This window comes from Aquila chrysaetos, chromosome 6 (genome assembly GCF_900496995.4).
Source record: "Aquila chrysaetos chrysaetos chromosome 6, bAquChr1.4, whole genome shotgun sequence".
Lineage (NCBI taxonomy): Eukaryota > Metazoa > Chordata > Aves > Accipitriformes > Accipitridae > Aquila > Aquila chrysaetos.
In genome coordinates, this window is record NC_044009.1 from 29,364,452 (window position 1) to 29,386,876 (window position 22,425).

At 39.0% G+C, this 22,425-nt stretch overlaps 1 protein-coding gene across 1 annotated transcript in view; it reads left to right on the forward strand.

Annotated features, from left to right (window-relative positions):
* The window catches only part of CHN1 (chimerin 1), a 105,650-nt gene that overhangs the window by 42,775 nt on the left and 40,450 nt on the right, over positions 1–22,425 (forward strand). Inside the window, exon 6 of the mRNA XM_030016823.1 lies at positions 9,034–9,322. Coding sequence (XP_029872683.1) covers positions 9,034–9,322 — 289 coding nt within the window. The remainder of the gene's footprint in view (positions 1–9,033; positions 9,323–22,425) is intronic.

The window sequence follows — 22,425 nt, forward strand, 5'->3', positions numbered from 1 at the left end:
GGCGAGTTTCAAAAATTGGCCACTCAGGTATCTGCAGCTTCTTTTAGGTGAAAGAAACAGTTCATGCTTAAAGCTATTTTAATAGGCTAACACAACTGGAATGCCAGCTAATATGCTAGGCTTTTTTTTTTTTTTTGTCTTGTGAAGAGCCAAATATTTCTTTCATGAAGACTTAAATTCTGCTGAAACTAAAGCTGTCATTCTGTTGGCTGGGTACATCACACAAGCTAGTGCTAGCCCCAGGGGAAGGTGTGCTGATAAATTTTGGAGCTTGCTTTTCTGCTCTAAAGTAAAACAATTGGACCTCTATTTAAATGATCTTCTATGTAAAAGAATTTTCTTTTCCTATATAAAATTTCATACTAAATAATATACTCTGTTACTTTGTCAATAACGTGGAAGGTTCCACTACCAGTAAATAGCATAGGAGTCCCACATGTCATCTGCCTTATGTAAGTGCAGCTGGATACTTCTGAGGTGGCTTCACTTAAGTATTTAGAATAATAATAAATAGCTACTAACCTTAATGAGTAAGTAACTGGCTACCTAGGCCCTCCCACAGACTCGAATGCTTTTTTCCTTATGGTTCACGTCTTCTTGCTGTGTTCCTGTTCTCCTTCCCTCCTCTTCCCATCTGTTGTTGTTGTCAGCTCTGTTTTCTTTTGGCTAGAGTGTCTAATTTATCTTTGGCAATTCAGTTTGCTGCAGTCTTTCTCCTGCTTGTGTAAGTTCAGCACTTCTCAGAGGAATATTCTCTGCTTTGGTGGTGGTGTGAACTTTTTGGTAACTTGTCCAAGAGCTGTCTGTGCTCAGTGCATATAGCTCACGTTCATTTTATGCCATGTCCTTCACCTCTGACTATAGCTCCTGCTGCACCACGAAGATCTACTGTAATCTGGTGGACAGAAGAGGCATTGGGCTTGTGGTGAGGCACTGTGGTGGAGCTCAGAAGATCCAGGCTCACTTCTTGGCTTCACATATGACTTGGCTTGAGGCTTTTAAGTTTTCCATGCCTTATTTCTGCATTAGAGAGGACATTTTCTCTCCTATGTTGTCTCACATGCCTGTTCAGTACAAAAGTCTAGGATCTCTTAAAAATGGCCCAGACAAACCGAAAGTTGTACACCATCTCTCAGACTACACCGAGTCACAGCTTCTGAGCAGGAATCTGTGTGGTACTGTGCTGATTTTATGATGTATAGTCTGCCTGGTTTGAAGCTTCTAGGCACTGTTGGAGTTGAAGTAGTAAAAAGTCAAATTATAATGCAATCTGTTGATAATTAAATTGTGTATACATGTACATCGCATACGTTGCACTCTCCTCTTCACCCCTGTTCCCTCCCCTGTCAAAAGGATACATACCTTTTCTGTCTTCTGCAGGTTCTACCGGAATGCCATTTTGCTCTATTGCTTTTAGAAAATGCTAGTTAGAAATATATCTCCAAGTTAGTCCATTTGGCTGGCCTCTTCTTTTGCATGCTTTTGAAATACATATTTATTAAATTCTTGTGTTTGGAGAAACAACTTTTTTCCTGTGCTTCATCAATAAACAAAAAAGTCCTTCAGCTGTAAATACTATGGATGGTTTATGAATATGTTTTCAAAATAACACACAATAGCCTCATATTGTTGTTTAATCTCATAATTGTTTTCATCAAAACATTTCTGAATTATTCAAACTCTAAAACAACTGACAAATAAATGTTATCTGGCCCAGTTTTCCTTCTCCCTCTTTTATACTTGATGTAGCTCAGCTGAGTTAAGTATAGTTCCTCCTGATTTGATAGCTGCTAGGAGGAGAATCAAGCTTTTTTTTTTCTTTTATAACTTGAGATGAGTAAATGAACTCTCAACAGTTGCAGTAATAATTTGACATCTGCCCCACCTACTGCTGCATTTGCACAAAGGAAGAAACTGTATTCTAGAAAAACAATGTAATAATAGAAAAGCTATCAATCTGTATTGATGAGCTGTTAGTAGCCCCAAATTTCTAACAGTGCATATTGTATATGCAGGAACCATTTAATTTTGCATTATTGTGCTTGTTTATTGTTAAGGAATGCAGCTTTGAGGAAAAACCATTTTAGAGAGCAGGATTAATATATTGGTGAATCTCACTGTTTGTGAAAAAGTGGTGAGTGATTACTAGAAGATCAGAGGTAGAATACATTGAGAAAACAACTTAAGTAAGTAGCAAACTGTGTAATAGCTTTAAGTAAGTTAAGTAAACCTGCATTCTAAGGTTGGGATCAACAGTGGCTTAAGGCAAATCAGATTTGACAAAGTCTCACTAGAACAGAAGTCTTACTGTAGTCATTTTTCATCGAAGGGAAATTTTAAATATATTTTTATTAAAATATAAACTTTGAGACCTTGAACAACAACCTGTAGAGTGTACATTGAAAAACAAAACCAAAACAGGAACAACAACAAAAACAATGTTTTCCATTCTGCTCTCCAAAAACCCTTTTTGTACTTGCAAAGCTATTTTATTATAAGGACATTTCTTTGGGTTTTCACTTGATGTCTTCCACTCAGGTTTCCTTGATATACTGAATTAAAATACGGATATTGTCTTAGTAAGATAAATTAAGAGCAAGTTGCTTTCAGTGTAAGAAAAACTGTAGAAGCAAAAAAGAAATGTGACAGTCATGAGTAACTTTTAAAATAAAGACAGTAGATTTTAGATGTTTTACAGTGAGGGTGGTGAAACACTGGAACAGGTTGCCCAGAGAGGTGGTAGATGCCCCATCCCTGGAAGCATTCAAGGTCAGGTTGGACAGGGCTCTGAGCAACCTGATCTAGTTGGAGGTGTCCCTGCTCATTGCAGGGGGGTTGGACTAGGTGACCTTTAAAGGTCCCTTCCAACCCAAACTATTCTATGATTCTATGAACTTAAACCCTTGTAGGAAAAGCTGCTGTGAGGGAAACAAAAATGAACATGTTTGAGCATTATGCTGTGGCAGTTCTCTCTCCATATTACACATGATTGCAGTGGAATTTCCGTTACAGATCTGATGTTGTTCTACTTCTAAATTTACCGGAGAAAACAATGTCATATATGACCTGAAATGAAAATGTTATACATGTGCATGCAAATTTTACTCTGCCTATGTTGAAGTTTTCTGAGCAGACACTGGTGAGGGTTGATACCTTAGCTTGGAAGGATTAAAACACAGTTCTGCTTTAAATTAATACGAAAGCTCCAGTAGCATGAAGTCGCACTGTAAAATTAACTCTTGGAGAACATTTCTTCAAAATTTTTGGTAAAGAAACATAACTATTTGCTTAATACGAAACTGTGAAAGTTACTAACATTCCTGCTAGTAACATTTCCAGAAGGTGCTTATTCCAGGCATGTTGGCATAGGTTTCCAAATACTGCTTTCATTTAAAGAGAAGATAGCAGGCTCTTACTACTTTCCCATGTGTGTATAGACTTCAGATGCGTCTTACTAACCACAATAAGTATTTTCCCAGGAAGCACGGAGGTTTCATCAGGTAGAAAAAGCAGTAAAACATTGCCCACAACATTGGTATTGATTCTGATTCAATCATCTAATCAGTTCCAGGGACTTAAATGGAATAGGGCATGCAAGCACAGTGCTAAGAGGTAATACATCTGTACAAGAGCTTCTTTTCGGAACCAAACAGATTATTTTCAAATGATCTGTCACTGATCAAGAACATTAAGAGTGATCTTAAGTGTTAAGTGATCTTACTGCATATTAATCGCATACATGGTCCTTGACCAGCTGACATTTGTTCAGAGTTTGGGATGGTGAAAATCAGCTGTTAAAAGTAAAATAAGACATTGAGACAAAAGAAGACTTTTCTTATTATTTTGTTAGATTTATTTGTGAAACACACCATTACAGATACCAACAGCTGGTAACACTTTCAGTCTTCATTGTTTTCAGCAGCTGTTACCTGTTGCCGATGCCCTAGAGCAGTTGTCTCCCTTTCACTTGTGTTGTGGCTGACAGTGCTCATGATCCACAGGAAAGTGCCATTGCTCTGGTCCTCACTGACTGCTGTTTGCAGCAAGCTATTTGCATGATATTGTTTCTCTCTTGGACAAGGAAGTCTGGGCAGTGATTCTGGGCAGTGGTGCAGGTAAATGGTCTTCAGTCTCGATTGAGAGAGACTGCTGGGAAGCTGTTGTCAATGATACCGCACCAGCTCTGATTTTTTTTACTTGATCCTGATTAGACAGAGCGAGTTGCAGGTTGTGTCTGTATTGTCATGGGGTAGGCACGTTGCAGTTCCAGCTCTGGCACTTGTTTTCTGTTCTGAAGGATGCCACACTTTTTCCATGCTGAATTAAGCCACGCATTTCCATGCGTTAAGCCAGCGCATGGGTCTGATCAGGTTTGAGGGATAACTTTATGCCTAATTAATGTTCATCAAGCAACAGTCAGCCGGCTAGCCAATGCTGCCCTTCCAAATAGCATAGGAAAACTATCTATAGTGACTGTACTCTGCCATCTTTCCCAGCCATATCAGACAATGAGGGGGTTTTGTCTCCACTTGTATAAAATGCACCTTTACATTCAATCCCTAATGCATTTGATTTCGTTTATGCGTATTGTGTTCTTGTGAACTACTGCTGAGGTTTTGGAGATGATGCTATTTGTCAGGCACATACTCTGGGAAGATGGCAAGTTCCACAGTTCCCTGGCCATCCTCAGAAATGTTGTTGCCAATAAATAATAAACAACAACAAAAAAACCCCCAAAACAACAACCAAAAAAACCCAAACCAAAAACAAAAACCAAAAATGAGCTGTTTTCAGGAGTTGGAGACCTTCAGGGATAACTGTGTAGAAGAGGTTTTGGCTGCATGCAAGACTTGTGTTTCTTTGACAAGGAAATGGGCCAAAAGAGGATCTGTGGAATAATTTTTTTCTTTCACATGAACACAGCATGATTAGGAGACATTTGTGATTGCAAGATCGCTTATATTTCTGTGGCTTTTTATGGAGTGTTGGTTGAGAGCTTTCAGAAGTTAGAGCTGAAATTCTGGCACCTAATTTTAAGTGAGACTTCTACCTTCTGGCTGCAAAGCACGTTAAGACACTTTTTCTTCAAGGAAAGATTAAGTCCAAGTGACCTTCAGGCACATGTACAGAACTTAAGATTTCCCAGCTCAGTGTATGAAGTTGCTTGAAACTAATGAGGACACGAGCAGCCCCAAGGGGCATTAACTTTGTGGTCTGGTTGCAGCTACACATTTTAAATAATGCCTTTGTCTAGATACTCTTCTCATCATAAAATAGCCTGTGAAAGAGGTGAATAGCTACTGTACAATTCTGTGTGTGGACTGTAAAATCCATCTTCTTAGATGGTAAGAAAGTACGGATGGGCTCTCAGCCTTTCACTTCTTCCTTTTGTTTCATCAGTGAACGCTGCATACAGAGTAGGTGGCTGAGCCTGAAGCCTCTCTCTCTCTCATGCTATGATACCTAATTCAACTCCTGAGTCCTTTATTGCTAGCCACATTTGCTCTGCCACTTAATACGTTTTCCCACGTTATCCACTCTGCCCCACTGGCAACCAAAGGGACTAGACAGAGTGATTGCTTTTCAGACAACTTGGAATAAAAAAAAATCTTTTATCTGTAGTCCTGCTGCTTGCAAACAAATGCACAGTGGACACAATGAGGCTGTTTGACATGTCAGAGGTCTATTTCTTTTTCTTGGAAAAACATCTAATGTTCTGCTGTTTAAACCAAAAGAGAACATACATTATCTGTGTCCTGCTTTCTATTTCTTAAACAAAAAACAGCTGGTACTGGTGCTTGCCTTTAGGAAGAGACCATCAGGAAGTTGAAATATCAGATCTTGGCTCTACTTAGTTGCCACGGTAATGTATAATTAACCAGGCTGCAGTAATGTTATTGAAAGTAAACATAAGGAAATATTCTTGCTAATGGAAAAATTTAAACCATAGTTTTAAGTAAGACTGAAGGAACTGAAGATTAAATTTTAATTGATCGTTTGCAATTGGACGTGTATGTTTGCATTTATATTGTAATTTGATCAGAATAGTATCATTGTGTGATCAGAAAGAAATTTAAATGAGTTTGAAAGAAATAAAACAGGATTCCAAGGTGCATTATTGATGGTACCATCTTTGTAAGAGATTGGTGTTTCATTGATTTGTGGGGTTTTGTGGTTCTTTTTTTTTCCTCCTTGTTGCTAATAGCATTCTATTTGAAAAACAATACATTTCCCCACAACGTATCCAATAAGAAGTGAATAGAGAGAAAAAAGTTTGATTTGGAACAAATGGGAGATCAGATAAAGGCAAACCATTCAATGTTCACCTCTTGCAGCTGATAAGCAAGCACCTTTTCCAAGTGGTTATGACACTGATGTGGAGTAATTTGTTTGTCTCAATACCTTTCTTGAAGTGGTAATAGTTAAATTATCCTAATGTATTTTAAATCGAGAAAGTTGAATGTACCTTTGGAAGGCCACACATGCCAAAAGAAATTGATGTGCAGTTCCCCAGATCTATACAGGAAGAAGTTTATGTCTCTTTGTGAGGTTGACGAGGGAGATGAGTTTAGGCATGGGATGCTGTTAAAGAATTAAAACTGTGGAATGTTGTCTATGAGATACTCATGTGCTGAAATGTGGGTCAGGAGCAGTGGGATAAAGATTATGTACTTTTGGAAATCCTATTCCTTGTAGTATCTCTCAAAGACACGCTTCATGTGCAGCAGTCTGAACAGACGTACAGCATAGGGGCTGCTCAGGAAAACATAGCTGGGGTAGAACCGTGTACCTACTGACCCTGATGGGAAAAAGATTAATCCTTTAAGAACTTTTGTTTGTTCTCTGCATTTGGCCATCTTGTTCTTCAGAACTTTGTTTTAGACTCTGGAGGATGTTACTAAAATCAAGACACCACGTGTACTTAGTAATAGGCCCTGAGAAGCTTTTCTGTGCCTTATCTTCTCTTGATAAGATTAGTGTAATACTTTCTCTTCTAGAAAGCTAAGAGCCATAAGTGACCTTCAGCTTGTTTAAAACTGCTATGAGTACTGTCAGAGCATATGTTACTGATTAGAGCAGCAGTTCACATGCTACATCTCTTAATAAAAATAATTCTATTGCATGTTGTCATTTAAGGTCCATTATTCTTCACCTTCAAACTTACTCAGTTCTCCTGCCAAATTTTAACATCATAGTGCTTGCATGTGCTCCATGTGCATTATTCCCACTGACTTGAGCAGAAGACAGTGAAGGTTGCTCACTTTGGCACTGCAGAGTGCTGAGCACACTTGGCTCATGCTGACTACTCTGACAGTGGAGGGTATGCAAGGAGTACGTCTCATGGTCAAAGCTTCTTTGCCACACACTACGTTGAGTAGAAAGATGCTCTGAAGAATGGGCCTGAACATGTACCTATCCCTTCTGCTGTAACTTAGGACATTATCTTTCTAGTTTCTGAATGACTTACATTCACTCAGAATTGCATCCTGTGATGAAATTAGCATTGGGTAAAACTGTATTTTGTAACTTCTTGCTTTTCAGTTTGATTCAGTGGATTTTTGGTTTGTGTGGCATAAAAAAGTGCATAGAAGTACCAGTTCATTTCCAGTAAAATGCCCAGGTAACTCATACACATCATGTCCCCTTTTCATACTGAGCAGGACAGAGATTCCTGAGGGCCCCCTCACATTTGAGCGTTACATAAAAATAGCAGCTCCTGAAGTTATAGTCACTGTCAGATTATTGATAGGGGGATGGGAAGGTTGGCATTTTGATTCAGAACACAAGAAAAAAAGTATACATCACAAAGCAAGTGTTTTTGCCCATATTTGCAAGAATTTCACCTGAGGCAAGGTCTAAAATTATGCTTTCCCCTGTTTGGCAATGCCCCGTTCAAAAGGAGCCACTTCAGCAAAGCACCGGGGTTTACTTTGCTCCTCAACATCTCCTGTGAAGCATTGGATTGTAAAGTGAAAGCAATCCATCCTTTCAAGTTCAGTTTTTAACATTTATTTGGCAGATCTGACCTCATAAGGGGGCCCGATACCCTGAGCAGCCACCCTTGCTGCTGTCTGACCAAGGAGTAACACTGGAGTGAGCTGTGAAAGCAGCTTCTTGCCTCCATCTTCCCTGCAGGAAATGCTTTGGTTGTTGCCAAGTGCAAACACTGGTGTGTTTTCACATGTTTAGATTGCTTTTAGACAGAAATTTGTTACAGACTCTTAAGTACAGTTTTTGAAAATATGCTAATATTCAGGTGAAATTGGCATTCTTACCGTTGCTAAGAGCCTGTATCAAAACCCTATTCCACCCCAACTGCAGAATGGCTAGCATCAGATAGCTTCCACGTTATATATCCTGTGTATTACAAAGATTTGCTTGAAGCTCAGGACTTAACAAGCATAACACAGAAGGACTTTTGTACAGAGCTTGAAGAGTTAGTCCTTGGCCTTTGGCCAGGAATAAAGAATGCGTGCCCTTGTGCCATTTTGTCCTGTGCTGCTCCAGTTCTGGCAGTGGTTCTGCTTCAGTGTAATTGTTGGCACTGAAGCTCAGCTGAACCCTGAATGGCCTCTTCCTGCAAGCAAGCAGGGGCGCAGAGGTCCGAGACGGCATCAAAACTCTGTATTGATCAACTGTAATAGAGGACTCTATTATGAGCACTCTTCATATCAGAGCCAAGCAAATTGACTACAGCGATGCAGTAGTAAAGTACTAAAAAAAGCCATAAAGAGTGTGAAGTAATTTTCAGTTTTTCCACAGTATAACGGAGGGGCTAAAAGAATAAGAGAACAAACAGCTCCTTCTGGGACAGTCACTGTTTTGGCTATCTGTCTGCAGTTGTTGTTGATCTGTCCTTCCTATCTGTGCTAAGCAGTGGTTGAGTTTTTCATTCTCATCTGGACCAGACACAGAGCATAGTCACAGCATTAAGTGATAAAGTGTTTTTTATTGTTTTCAAAGGCTTGCTTACTCTTCTTTATTCTGCTTACTGTTCTTTAAAAAAAAAACTTTCCCATTTCATTGAGGCAGATTTGGAAGTCAAACCAGAAACTTCAGACTCTACTACGATGGAAAGCACTTTGTTGGGGAGAAACGTTTTGAGTCCATCCATGACCTGGTGACAGATGGATTGATTACTCTTTATATTGAAACGAAGGCAGCTGAATACATTGCCAAGATGACAATAAATCCAATTTATGAACACATAGGATATACAACTTTAAACAGAGAGCCAGCACACAAAAAACACATGCCAACCCTGAGAGATGAACATGATGGCAAAGAGTCTACAGGAGAGGATGAGGTAGCAGAAAAGAGGGTAAGCAATTGTTAACCCACACTCTTTTTTCTGTTAGACCTTTTTATTTTGTGCTTTTAACCCTCCCCCTCTACTATAAAGTGCTGAAGGTATCTGTAGATATTTAGTCTACATATTTATTTCCAGTATCGCATTAATAGTAATATTTAAACTGGTTGTAGGGTTTTTTAATGGTAATCTTTGCATATTGCAAATTTATATGATTTGGAGGTTACTTATTTATCATTGCGAGGTTCCTTTCTTCAGGTATTTCCAGTTATAGATGTTACCATTAAGCCACCCTTTTATTTCAAACAGGCTAAGAATATTTAATCTTAACGTTGTTTACAGTTTATAAGACAACTGCCCTTTGGTCCAAAATTATGTTTCTTAACACATTCAGCATTCCCCAAACAAATGCATTCCATAATCTATTCAGCAGTCTGCATAAAATGACAGTAAAGTTGTCCACATTATAAATAAGACTGTTCATTAAGTTGATAAAATGTTAAAACATTTCACTTGGCTAAGTTCAGCCTGTCAGAAGCTGACAGAGCTATTTTTGGCCTCAGCCAGACTTATGAAGAAGGATTGCTCTCTTCAGAGAGTTGCAGTATCAGCTGAGAACTAACTGCGTCCTGGATTATAAAAGAAAAATGAACAACAAAGAAATCTTAGAACTGGTGAAAATAGAAATATTAAAGGAGGTTGGGAATGGATCAGGCAGACAAAGCAGCTGCCTGAAACTTCATTTGTGTGACAGAGACTAAACTTAAAAAGAAAACATAATGTAAATTCCATCATGTTAAGCTAAATACTTTGTTTATTGAAAAGCTGACATATGAAAGTCTTTTTAAAGTGTATTTTCACATGTGTGTAGGTGTTAACGCATGTATAATAGTCTGATATGCTCCCCTATTTCACAAACTTCAGAATGACATTAGGAGTATCTAATATGCTTATAAAGCTTAGAAGAAATGCTAACCTTAGTTGGGATCATCTGTTTATCTTTCCAATCAGAAATATGTCTGTGATTTCAGTTTTTCTTGAAGTGAAGGAAAGGTCTCACTGACAATTTCCAACATACATGACTATTACAGTAAAACTAAGCTCCGTACAGAGTCCAGAGAGAGAGGAGGCTCATAGCTTTGGTCCTTCAAATCCTTCTCCAGCAGAGTCTGTCATCCTGCATTGAATTTGCTGAGAGATGAAGTACCCAACTTAGCTTAAAGTATGAATCTTCACTGTTATCAGATCATTTTGACAAAAGAAATACTGGTGGGGATATCGAAGCTAGCTGACCATGTTAAATATCCGATTTCTTGTCTGTTAGGTACCAGTAGTAGAGGGGTGAGTTATCAGTTACAGCTCCTGACAGCCACTGACTTGCAGCATGCTGTTTCAAAAGGATTTTTTTGCATGTTATCATAGAGAGTTCATTATAATGCAGAGCCTGGGTAAAAATCTTCTGTAAGAGTTCTGGAAGTCACTGCTTTGGGTTTCTTTGGTAAAATTAACTCTTCCTGCATTTAGCAACTTTCAAGTGACAACAGAACTCTGTTCTGTCACAGCATTTTTTAGACTGTTGAAAAAGTTTTCATAGGAAAGGGATTTCAATTATTATTATTGAAAAATGCTGGTTTTTTCCATAGATTACATGGTGTTATGTCAGACTTACCAACAAGGTACACGTATTGTTTTGAAACATTTTTCATGAAATAGCGCAAGAACTATTAAATATTTCTCACAGATTGAAATTTTAGGTGAAAAACCTTTAGAGAGGTTAATTATGTAATTGCAACATCCCACTCTATTTGTCTGGAAGTTATAAGGAACTCAAGTGGCTTCATCTGCAACATCGTTCAAGAGCAGTGGTGTTTACTGGCCTGAAGCCCAGCTTTTGAGCCTTTTCTCTTTATTTGTCTTGGAACCATGTTTATGTGAAGACAATGAGGCACACAGACATCACAATATAGTTAAATGTGGAGATTTCAGTTTAATATTGAAGTTGTTATCCAGTTGGGATTACTACCCGTGGCTGCACAGGAGTGGCACAGAGGTGACATCTTCGCTGCCTTTACGCCTCTCAGGGTCTTTGCTGGAAGATGACACAGAGAGTCCCAAGTGTCACTTCACCCAACCAGTCTCCAAGGAGAATAAGGCATTTAACCCCATGGCCAACACCCGATCCCAGTAGCAACCTCAGCATTTGGAACAAGCCTCAGCATCCAGCTAAGGCTTGCCAAATCCTTTCTCCCTCCTCTGCAAGTCACAGGGTGTGGGGAGCATGGTAAGGGGGAGAGAAACGGTGGTGGCCTTGATGAATGTCTCTTGGGCGGTGGTGGCTGTGTGCAATGTAGGAGTGGTGGGGAGAGGAGGCCTTGGAGGGCTTTCCCAGGTGTCTCCCATCACTGTCTGGGGGACTGGACTACTTGCACACCCACTAAAGCTGTCACCTTGACAGCCTGGGAGAACCGTTTCAGGTTCAGTGAGGTGAACATAACTGACTGGCTGGAGGACTGAATCACGTCTGGTGGTTAATTTTATTTAAAAAAATTGAAATGATGATATATATACTTGTTTGACAAATAATTTGCATTTAAAGCATGAGTACTGGATGAAAGGAAAGATTTCTCTGGCTTTTCTAAAAGCCTACTTACTATAAAAAGTTAACATGCTAGCAGCAAGGAACACAGGAGAGATTACATCTCCAATTAAACAGAAGACTCAATCTCTCTGCAAGTTTATAAGCTTTCTTTGGTAAAATAATAATAATGAAATAAGAAAAATATACATATCCTTGACTGAAGTGCTCAGAAGGTAATTTTGCCTTTTTTGTGCAGGCTCCTGGTTCTTATTGATACTTACTTGAAAACTTCAATTAATAATAACATAGTATTTACCTTATTATGAATCATTTAACCATGATATAAGGAAGCTTTCTTATAGGACATTTATAAATAGGTCAAGTAGTTTTTCTTTCTCTCTGGTGGGAGGGATGGCAGAGTGATTCCTGTTGTCCAATATAAAGAGATATCACTGAATTGATACTGACAATTCTAACAAAGAAAGAAAACTGTTCAAAATCCAACAAGAATAAAACTGGCTTATGATCCAAACAGCAAAATCTGTGTGCTACAACATTAGGCTATTAGCCCCTTGGTGAGGATGAAAATTTCTGCAGGGTACAGTATTTGGCAATTAATGTGTGTCAATCAGTTTTATACTGTAGCCACACAGCTTCTCCCTATACTGTATGCTTCCTCCTCCGTAAAGAGAGGAAGAAGTCTGGGTCTTGAACATTGATCATCCTGAGCCAAAATACATTCCCAGATTTGCAGGCTCTGAGGTTGTTCAGATCCGAATCTAAACTTTGTGCCTGCGACTGTTGCCCAGTCCTGTGTGGGTGGTGTATGAAAGATAAACCCTTCAGAAGAAGGAAAGACACACAGGCTCTGGCTGGGGATAAGCTGGTGGGAATGTAGTTTCTCTTTCTGCCATAAAATCAAGTGGAGGAAATTGGGCAGCCAGAGAACACATCCCAAACTTGAGAATGAAATATTAAAGAGCACTTCACCTAGCCTTGAATTTAATGTGGGGCAGTAGCAGGGAATGCCACAGATTTGTGTTAGATGCCTCCTCCCAGCATGCACTAATAATACTTTATTTGTTCCCCACTCTTTTCAGCAATTAATTTACAGTAGAAGAATTCAGCATGTGTTGGGTGGCTTGTCATATGCAATACATTAAAAATGAACCTTGGTAAAGGGGAAGGATTTAAAGACCGTAAAAGATGAAAAGACAAAAATTATGCAATTGTTAGATGAGGTTTGTAGGACACAAATCACAACACGCCTAAGTACTGAGTCCTACAAGAGACCATATTGTGGTGTGATTTAAGATGCAGTTTTTAATAGGAAAAGCATGAGAATATAATCGACTGCGCAGCATGTGCTTCACTGATTATGAGAAGGAATATGACTGCTTACCATGTACAAGTATATATTAAAAATTAAAATTAAAATTCCTGGTTAATGATTTATGATTTTCATAACCTATGAAAGAATTAATAAATAGTCAGAGATAACTGGAAGAGTGGAGAGTGAAAACAGGAGAGTGCTTGTCATGCTCGAATGCTCTGAATAGGTATTTTAGCTGCCATGCTAAAAGGTAATGTTGGTTCCCAGAAGAGTCTGCAGATTGTTCAGAACTCAATTGTGCAGCCATCGTGGTCTGTGTGTTAAGAGAGGGCTACGATGCATTTGAAAGAGGGCTTCCCATGTGGATTGACTCTGTATGGCCTAGTGTGGAAGTGGAAATAATACCCAGTATCACAAGATTTACTATTCCTCCCGTGCCTTGAATACTGATGGATCTCTGAACATTCTCCACTCTCAGAGGTAATTATGGCCTTGGAGCAGATGACTTGATTAAGTTAAATACTTTATAAAAATGGTAGTTCTCAGAAGTTCATGAATACCTAAATACATAAATTGAAGTCCTTCTTGAAAGCCCTGCAAAACATGAATTTTTTTTTTCATTTTGACGTGCTTTTGAGATAGTAATGTAAGAAGTTGTATGAGTGATTTAATCAGGATTTAATATCTGTTATGAGAAAATGAAATAATTAGGTGTGAGTTATCCCGTCTTTCAGAATGAAATGCTGAGGTTAATGTTAGGGTAGCAACTGAATCACATTTATTCATGTTTACTTTGGTGATAAGTGCTATTTCTTCAAGAAACTTTGGTGGCTGCAAATCAATTAAAGACCCCTTCTAGACTGTACTACATTGAGTTCGATTCCTGCAGATGGAAAGAACTGAGAGAAGGTTTGTGGCAGCAGTCACCCAACAAAAGCACTCTTTTGTTCTATTTTTAATGACCTTAGTGGTGATACTATTTTTTCCTCCCGGGCGATGAAGGCTGATTGTCTGCGACCCTGTGCAAGGAGATCTGGAAATGTAATTCCGTGTCATTCTAGTAGGAAACATGCTTTTAAGCCTGCCTCCAAAGATAAACCAGATCACAAAGTTAATTGCAACCTCTGTGTACATTTCTAACAGATTCATAAGAGCCTTCGCATAAAAAATCAAGGGTGTTTGCAGAGGGACCAGTCTCACTTTCCAACCTTGAACTGACACTGGTATTTTCGTTAATGGCAGTACTACTTTTCTACTTTTGCTCTCAGTCAAATCTGTTAGTAAGGTCTGCTTTAAACCTTCCTTCACCAAAGCTTATTTTATCTTCAGTGAAAGGACATCAGAAAATGTAGCCGATGAAGTTACAGTAGTCCGTTGTAGAAGCATAAGCCCCCTTAGCAGGGTCTGTGATGGAGGAAGACAGCTTTGAACACTGTTTGGTGCCCAGTAATGCCAATGCTGGGACTGATAAGAACTAAAAAGAAGATGTGGTCTTAATAATCAGGAGGAAAGTGTGCTTTGAGAGTGAAGAAATCTTGATGCTGGAAGTTCTATTTACTCGAATTAACTTAATTTTATTAGAAAAGATGGGTGTGTAATGTATAAAACTCTAGACAAGCCATAGCTATAACAAGGGTAGCAACAAAGAAATAATGGTTTTAAAAGTACAGCTAATAAATGTTTACTTTAAAGTACATTTAAAGACACAGGAGACTGAGCACTGAAGAATCCCATGGGTTAACTTGAGGAGATTGTCAACTCTTTTCTCAGAAATGTTCCTTTCCAGTCCCTGCGCGGGTGTCCATGACAATCACTCTGTAAGTTTAATGTAATTTATAAATAAAACATAACTCTGTGGAAGGCAAAAACTTCTATTTATTTCTTCTGGGTTTAGCCCATCTTTCAGCAGAGACTTCAAAGCACAGACAATTTTGTCAATACCAAGAAAGTTCCTACCAGGATGAAAGACAAGCCTACTTTTTAGGTAGCTGCTCCAACATATCGGCAACATAGTACTCTGCAGAGATTGCCCCAGCCTCAGTCTTCTTTATCTTCCCTTTCTGTGCATTAGCATTTATGGTGGTAGGGATCTAGTGCCATTTATGTCATTATATATGGCATGTACAGTTCAAACTAAGACTGCAAATGGTTATGATGCCTTTTTATAAACATACATGTTTTTAACTTAACTATATGTTTATTAAGACCCGAGAAACATGCTGTCCAGTGTGCAGACATCAGCACAAAGAAAATTCTTTTCTCCAAACTGCAGGGTGCTTTTTCTACTCATAATCACTGAGAGTAACCTGAGCCTTTATTTATGTTCAGTGTGGCAGTAAAATTGATACACTAGAAAGATTACATAAACTGATCATGTTTTAACATTCAGAGCTTCCAAATGAAGCATAAACTTTGCTAATTTAATCCCCGGGTCATAGAATATCTAGTTTTTCTCTTGTCAGTATCTTATGCTTATAAAGGATAAATTAGCAAGCCAGACTTGTTTTTTAAGGGTTTCTTACTGGACCTGTAGCTCAGCTCTAGTGCTAAACATGGTCCCATAACTCTCCTGTTTTTCCCAGGCCAAATTCTTTCTTCTTCTCCTCTCCTTGCCAGCTCTGGTCAGTATTCAGCTGTGCTCTATTAGTTCCTGTGGGTTACAAATGGCATCCCAGCTGATTCCAGTTAGCCTTGCAGGACCTCACCTGCCTGCCTCTGTGTGCATGCCTGTGCCTCCAAAGCACATTAATTTAATGCTCACACAATAATGTGTGGGATTAATGTGAAATGAAAGTCACATGCTTTTGTTGGTAGCCTGATTGCCTATTGCTGGTCTAGTATTACAAGGTTCAAAACAAATAAGGCTCCACAAACTTCAGACAGTGAGGAGTGGCTTAGGTCAGGTTCCATTACAAATGCACAGTGTGCTTCCCGTCACAATGCTACTCCTGTAGGGAGATTTCCTCTATTTTGCAGGTAAGCACAGTTGAGGATCAGCATCCCACTTCAGCCTTTTGTCATGAGTACAAGTTACTTGACTGCTTGCTAAGATGACTTTTCACGTTTGTCGTAGTTTAACCCCAGCCAGCAACTAAGCACCACGCAGCTGCTTGCTCACTTCCCCCCCCACTCAGTGGGATGGGGGAGAGAATCGGGGAAAAAAAAGTAAAACTTATGGGTTGAGATAAGAACAGTCCAATAGGACGGAAAGGAGGAAAATAATGCTAATAAAATAATTGGAATATACAAAACAAGTGAGGCACAATGCAATTGCTCACCAACTGATGCCCAGTCAGTTCTTGAGCAGTGATTCCCCCAGGCCAACTCCCCCCAGTTTATATACTGGGCATGATGTCATATGGTATGGAATACCCCTTTGGCTACTTCGGCTCAGCTGTCCTGGCTGTGTCCCCCCTCCAGCTTCTTGTGCCCCTCCAGCCTTCTTGTTGGCTGGGCATGAGAAGCTGAAAAATCCTTGACTTGGTATAAATGCTACTTAGCAACAACTGAAAACATCAGTGAGTTATCAGCATTCTTCTCATACTAAATCCAAAACATAACACTATACCAGCTACTAGAAAGAAAATTAAGTCTACCCCAGCCAAAACCAGGACAATGTTACTTTCTGCTTTCTCGCGTAAGTGTGGCTCTTTTATGATCTGGCATGTGAGATGTGTACACAAAGATAAAGTCTTTAGAAAGTCCGGTGTCTAATTATGCTGAGACAGGCAGCTGCCATGTGAAATCAGGGGGTCTGGTCTCTCAGGCTCACAGACCAGACCCTCAGCAAAGTGTGGGGAGTAATTACGCTCAGTGTATGCCCTGTGCCTGATTGAGCCTTTTGTAAAAAGAATAGTGTACATAACTGTTAAAAAGGCTGTAAAGCAGTACAGTTGCTGTGCAATTAAATCTGAAGAATACTGGTTGTGTTGCTACTGATAAAATGAAACCATTAGCAATGAATAAGCTATTATTCTTTTCCTGTGTTTCTCAGTGTTGTGAGGTAAGTCAGTGTGAAGCCCTCACCATCACCAGCGGTTCTTCCAGGGTTTCTAATGCTTGGTGGTTTGGATCTGGTTACATTTTTAATGCCTTTCAAAAAGTACCGTATAGCCTTAGCTTCTCTTAATGTGTCCTGGCAGAAGTTTCCTTCCTTTTTAACTGGGGTAGGCTAGTGCAAGGAGGATCGCAGGGAGGGAGGAAGGAATCTCCCTTAGCTCTTGAAGAGCCAAAGATGATAGCTTTCTTTGGGCGCTCTTCAGGGCGAGAGAGATCTTTCCCATCCTGGTGGACCTTAGTATATGGGACACAGAAACAGAGGTCCAGCTCAACTCCTGATGAGCAATGGAGAGCTGTCATGGCTTCACTCCTAACACGCTGTAGGAGTCTGCTGCTTACCTTCCCTGTGGGCCTTATACTTGAGGTTTCCACAAGGGCTGCCTAGATATATGGTGGGGAAGCCTCATAGTCATATGTAAGAAAATTATAATCTTTTTTAAAAAAAAACAACCCTGTGGTTTCCCTTGACTTTTTATGTCTTCTCACAACTGAATAATCCATGCAGTGGCCTCAGAAAGGAGAAGGTGGGTCTCTTTCAGAGCAGTCTCTAAAGCAAGCACATGGTTGTCATTTACTGCTTATGCAAAGAGCTTCCCGGACGGTGGGGGACTGCGGTGGGTTGCTGGCTGGCAGCTCCCTCATTTGTTGTTCTCTTTCCTTAGCTGTGCGAGTTTTGAGTCTTTTTTTTTTTTTTTTTAACTCCTCCTCCCATCTGGCATCTCCTAATTATTTTCTATTACTAATCACTTCTACAGGAAACAGACTGGACTGTTGAATTAAGAGCCCTATAAAAGGATAATTTTGTTATTTACAAGTTTCTTACCTCACATAGACTTTATAACGTGACACTGTATAGCTGGTGATAATCACCTTGGGCTACGATTGTGTCTAATCCCATAAACTAGGCAGGGTCAGGTCTGGTCACTAGTTGAACATGAGAGTCCCAAGGAAAAGCCAGGGCTGCGGAAAGTGGAGTTGGTAGCACCTTTGGCTGTGAATTAATATCTGACATGTCTTGTGTTTTATACTCTCTGCAACTCTGTATCCTGCATAAATCTGTGCTAAGAGGCTGACTGCCAGGGATTTTCTCCGCTTACCTCTGCCATTATTCAGATAAGGTCCTTTTTCCCTTACTGTTTGCAAGGGGTGGGGTGGGGTGTTTTTTGTTTAGATGGGAGAGAGGAAAGCATTTTATATTGGTTGCCGTTTACATGCTCGTAAGTACAAATACGTGTCATTTGGCATCTGTACAACGATGGAAAGGACATGGAGCTGTGGCGGTCTGGTGTGTCGCACCCCATTTGGTTAGAGAAACCCCTGATAGGCAGGCACATCTGCTCCCCTCATAATTGCTCATTCATAAGTGGCTACCAAACCCTTAAGACCCATGAAGAGTGAAATGCTTGTTTTAGAAGTGGTAACAAAAAAAGAAGTAGTTAGAGGTGCCTAAATGAAGTATTAGACTATGAAAGAAAAAAAGAACAACCATTTATCCTGTGGTTAATGTTGCAGAAGCTGATCTGTTCTAGCCCTTGTTTCATTCCTTTTAATCTTTCACAAGAAAAAAGATATTTTCAGATAAAACTTCTCATGCTTAGTTTTAGTCTCTAGCTGAATGTTCTTCTTTTCTGAATTTGAACAAAGTACAGAGAGCAGTTTTGTTACTAAGCTCAATAAACTGCTTGCTCTTATTACTTCAAACCTGTCACGCTCATCATCAGCGAAGACAGCAACTCTTGACAGTTTTGCAAAGTCTTCCTTTGATCATTAACTTTTAGAACATTAAAATTTTCCATATTTAACCTTTTTTCTGCATGGCATCAGCAGTTAGAAACAGTATTGCTTCTGGCATTCACTGTTCCTACAGTCCTAATGTTTAAGCAAGGTAACAATCATCACCCTGAATAATCTGATTTTTCAGTTGATGAACAGTTGTTGCGCTAATCCTCGTCCTTTTAGTACTGATATTCCTCACACCCATACAACTTCCAAGATAACTACAGGATAATGTGTTTCTAATAGTGAAGTTCATATTATAATGCACTTAGACTGTATTGCTTTTTTGTGGGGATTATTATTGCATTTGGTTAGAGCTGCAGCAGTTTGAAATAGTTTGCCTAAGGAACATTAGAGCTAGTATCACAAAGTATAATGTTCTCTATTAAACCTTGGTCATATGTGTATGTGATTTCCAATTTGTGAATTAGATTAGTAGTACTTGGAGGCAAGCAGCTTTCCCCCTTCCTGAGAGAAGAGGGGAGGAATACTGTGAAAATATGAAAGACTGTATTCCCAATTTCCATTTTACATGTAATGATGAAATATTTTAAAAGCTCTATGCTTTATATCATGTATCAAATAGTTTATTGGTTGAAGATTTCTGATGATTTTACATTGCTGGAAAAGTCTTGAAGCATTTCCCAAAGTTAATGTGATAGTGAATTACATTTGCATTCAGGCATTTCTGTGAATTGGCTGATGATTAGATTAATGACGTGTTTCATACAAATGCACAAAAATTGCAAAAAGTACCATGTGTTGTTATCTTTCACAGAATTTGAAGTGCTCAGTCTCTTGAGTGACAGCTTCTCATTCACTCCAGCATCCAAATCCTTGCTAGCATTTGCCGCAGCGCTGCAGCCTGGTGCCTGGAAGCTGCCTATCACTTTTGTCACACACTGGAGTTTGCAGGGCAGACTCACTGCACAGCAAGTTGATAGTGCCAAGAGCTTACTGGATAAATTTTTTTTATGGGCCTTATGGGTTAATTCTCTTGGGCAATTTTTATTGTTGAACATTCAAACAACCTCAGTGTTAGAAATCTTATGTGCAGTGTCACTTAAAGTGCTAGCTGATGGTGGCAGTACAAATAAAAAATTGCCCTGTAAGATGAGATGAAAAACATGACTAAGAAGAAAGTAGTTGTGCTGGATAAACATTTTGTTCGTTGCCAATAATTTTGTTCTTTGTGAATGAATTTAAGAAATGGAACTATACCCCAAACTTAGTCTTTTAGCTTCGATGTGCCCTATACTCCAAATAAGAGCTTCTGTCCAAAGATCATATGCCTCTGAAATCTCAAATGTCAGATCTTTGAGTTACTGATTGGGAGCTAGGACTAGCATATTTCATTTCAACTGAAAATAGCCATCAACTAAACATTATGTTGCAAGAAACCACAGGCTTGTTGGGAAAAAAAAAAACCAACAAACAAAACAAAACCAAAAAAACCCCAAAGTCCCTCCTGTGTAGCAGAAGTTGTATCTGTCCACATGCCAGTGCCTGCTTCTCCCCCAAAACGTAAATAATCTGCATAGCCCAAATTTATGATGGGGAGTTGCATTGCCAGCCCCATTTTGAGTCATTCAAAATGATTCAGTTTTCCAATCAAGACATTATTTAAATTTGTTTCAAAGATGCTGGGTTTGACCATTTGAGACAATGTTTTCTTGAGTGCCTGTCTTAAGTAAGAATTTTTAACAGTTATAGCTTCCTCTAGGGAAATGGGATGCTTCCTGCTCTTATATGAAAATTTTCATGGCAGAGGCATTTTAAAATGCTAATTAGGAAACTAAGAGAGAATAAATAGGAAAGATGAACCATATGTGGAACAGGAGAAATGAGAAAATTGGAACGCTGGTCAACAGAATGTAAAACGAGCCTTTTCTGAGAATGTGATCAGGGATTAGAAGATTTTATGGGTGGCAATAAACTGATAATTTGATAATAACTGATAATTTGACTTTGGGAGCAGAGTATAATTCCACTGCCAATTCCACTCTGTTTCATTCATTGCAGGTTTCAAATCAGTCCCGATTTAAATAGAGATTTATGCAAGGATAGTGGGAGCCTACATGAGAGACTAACTTGAAGGATGATCAGCCTACCTCATTTTCTGAGTCTGCCTAATTGCATTGTATAAAATGAATGTAGACCTTGACCCACAGTGCTGGTGCAGCTATGCCCGTTGACACACATGCACCTGGAAAACTGGTCATCAGGGTCTGCAAGGAGTGCTGATGGACACTGGGGATTACCTCATTTTATAATTTTTCTGCAGTGAGGTGGTCCATAAGCAGGTTTTCACCATTATAAATTTTGCAAGCATGTTGCCTGTCCATGTCACAACTCTAGTATTCCTTCAGGTTAAAAATTGTTTTCACCTTCATTCATGGGGTTGAATCAAGTGATAATTAAGGATTAGGAGACTTTGCACTCTTAGTCTTATTTATGCTAAATAAGTATGATTATGGACTGAAAGTATGTTGAAGAAAGAAACTGTGACAGCACATGTATCATAGCAACATAGCTTATTCAGGAAGAAGTGGATGGATTCAAAATAGAGGATGTGCCAAAGGAGCAGGTGTAGTCTGAAATACAAAGAGTGTTTAGAAATTAATGAGCTGCAGTTTTCAATTATAACATACATTGAATTACTCTAAATTGAATTACTGTGTAGAACAAAAAAGGCTGATATTAGACACATTAGACTGCCAGACAAGACTAATGTGAAATGAATATTATACATCAGGTAACAAGACATAAAAAGATATTTCCATACCGCTTGCCCATGTTATACCAGTAGCCAAACTCCTGTTCCTTGAGGATTAAATGAAAAAAAACCAAACTAATAAATACATTAATAGGAAGACTGTGTGGATTACATGATTGTCGTTATCCCTAAGTGTATACATTTTCAGTTACAAAAAGATACAGAGGCCTATTATAAAAACTGCTCTTATCGATATGATTCTTAAATGGATATCATAAAGAAAGTGGTGTAAATTATTTATTTCATGAAGTTTGGCCGCTGTTAACATTTCCTTGCTATGAGACGGGTAAGGTTCCTCATCAAAGGATACAGTTAAGCTTTTCAACACGCCTTCTCTTTTTTTTTTTTTTTTTTTTCCTTTTATTTGATGAAATCCTTATAACAGTGTGGTTCAGATGAGAAATAAACTATCACCAGTCCCTTGTGGTTTCAGAAGATTAGTCTAACAGCCTGTTTTCTCTTATGATACTTAAATGTAGTGTATTAGTAACAAAGAGCATTTGCCAAAAGAGTAGCATTCATGCGGCTGCCAATTTGCATTACATTTTGACTGTTATCACTCCTATAGAGCACATTGTCTTGTGGTATTTAAA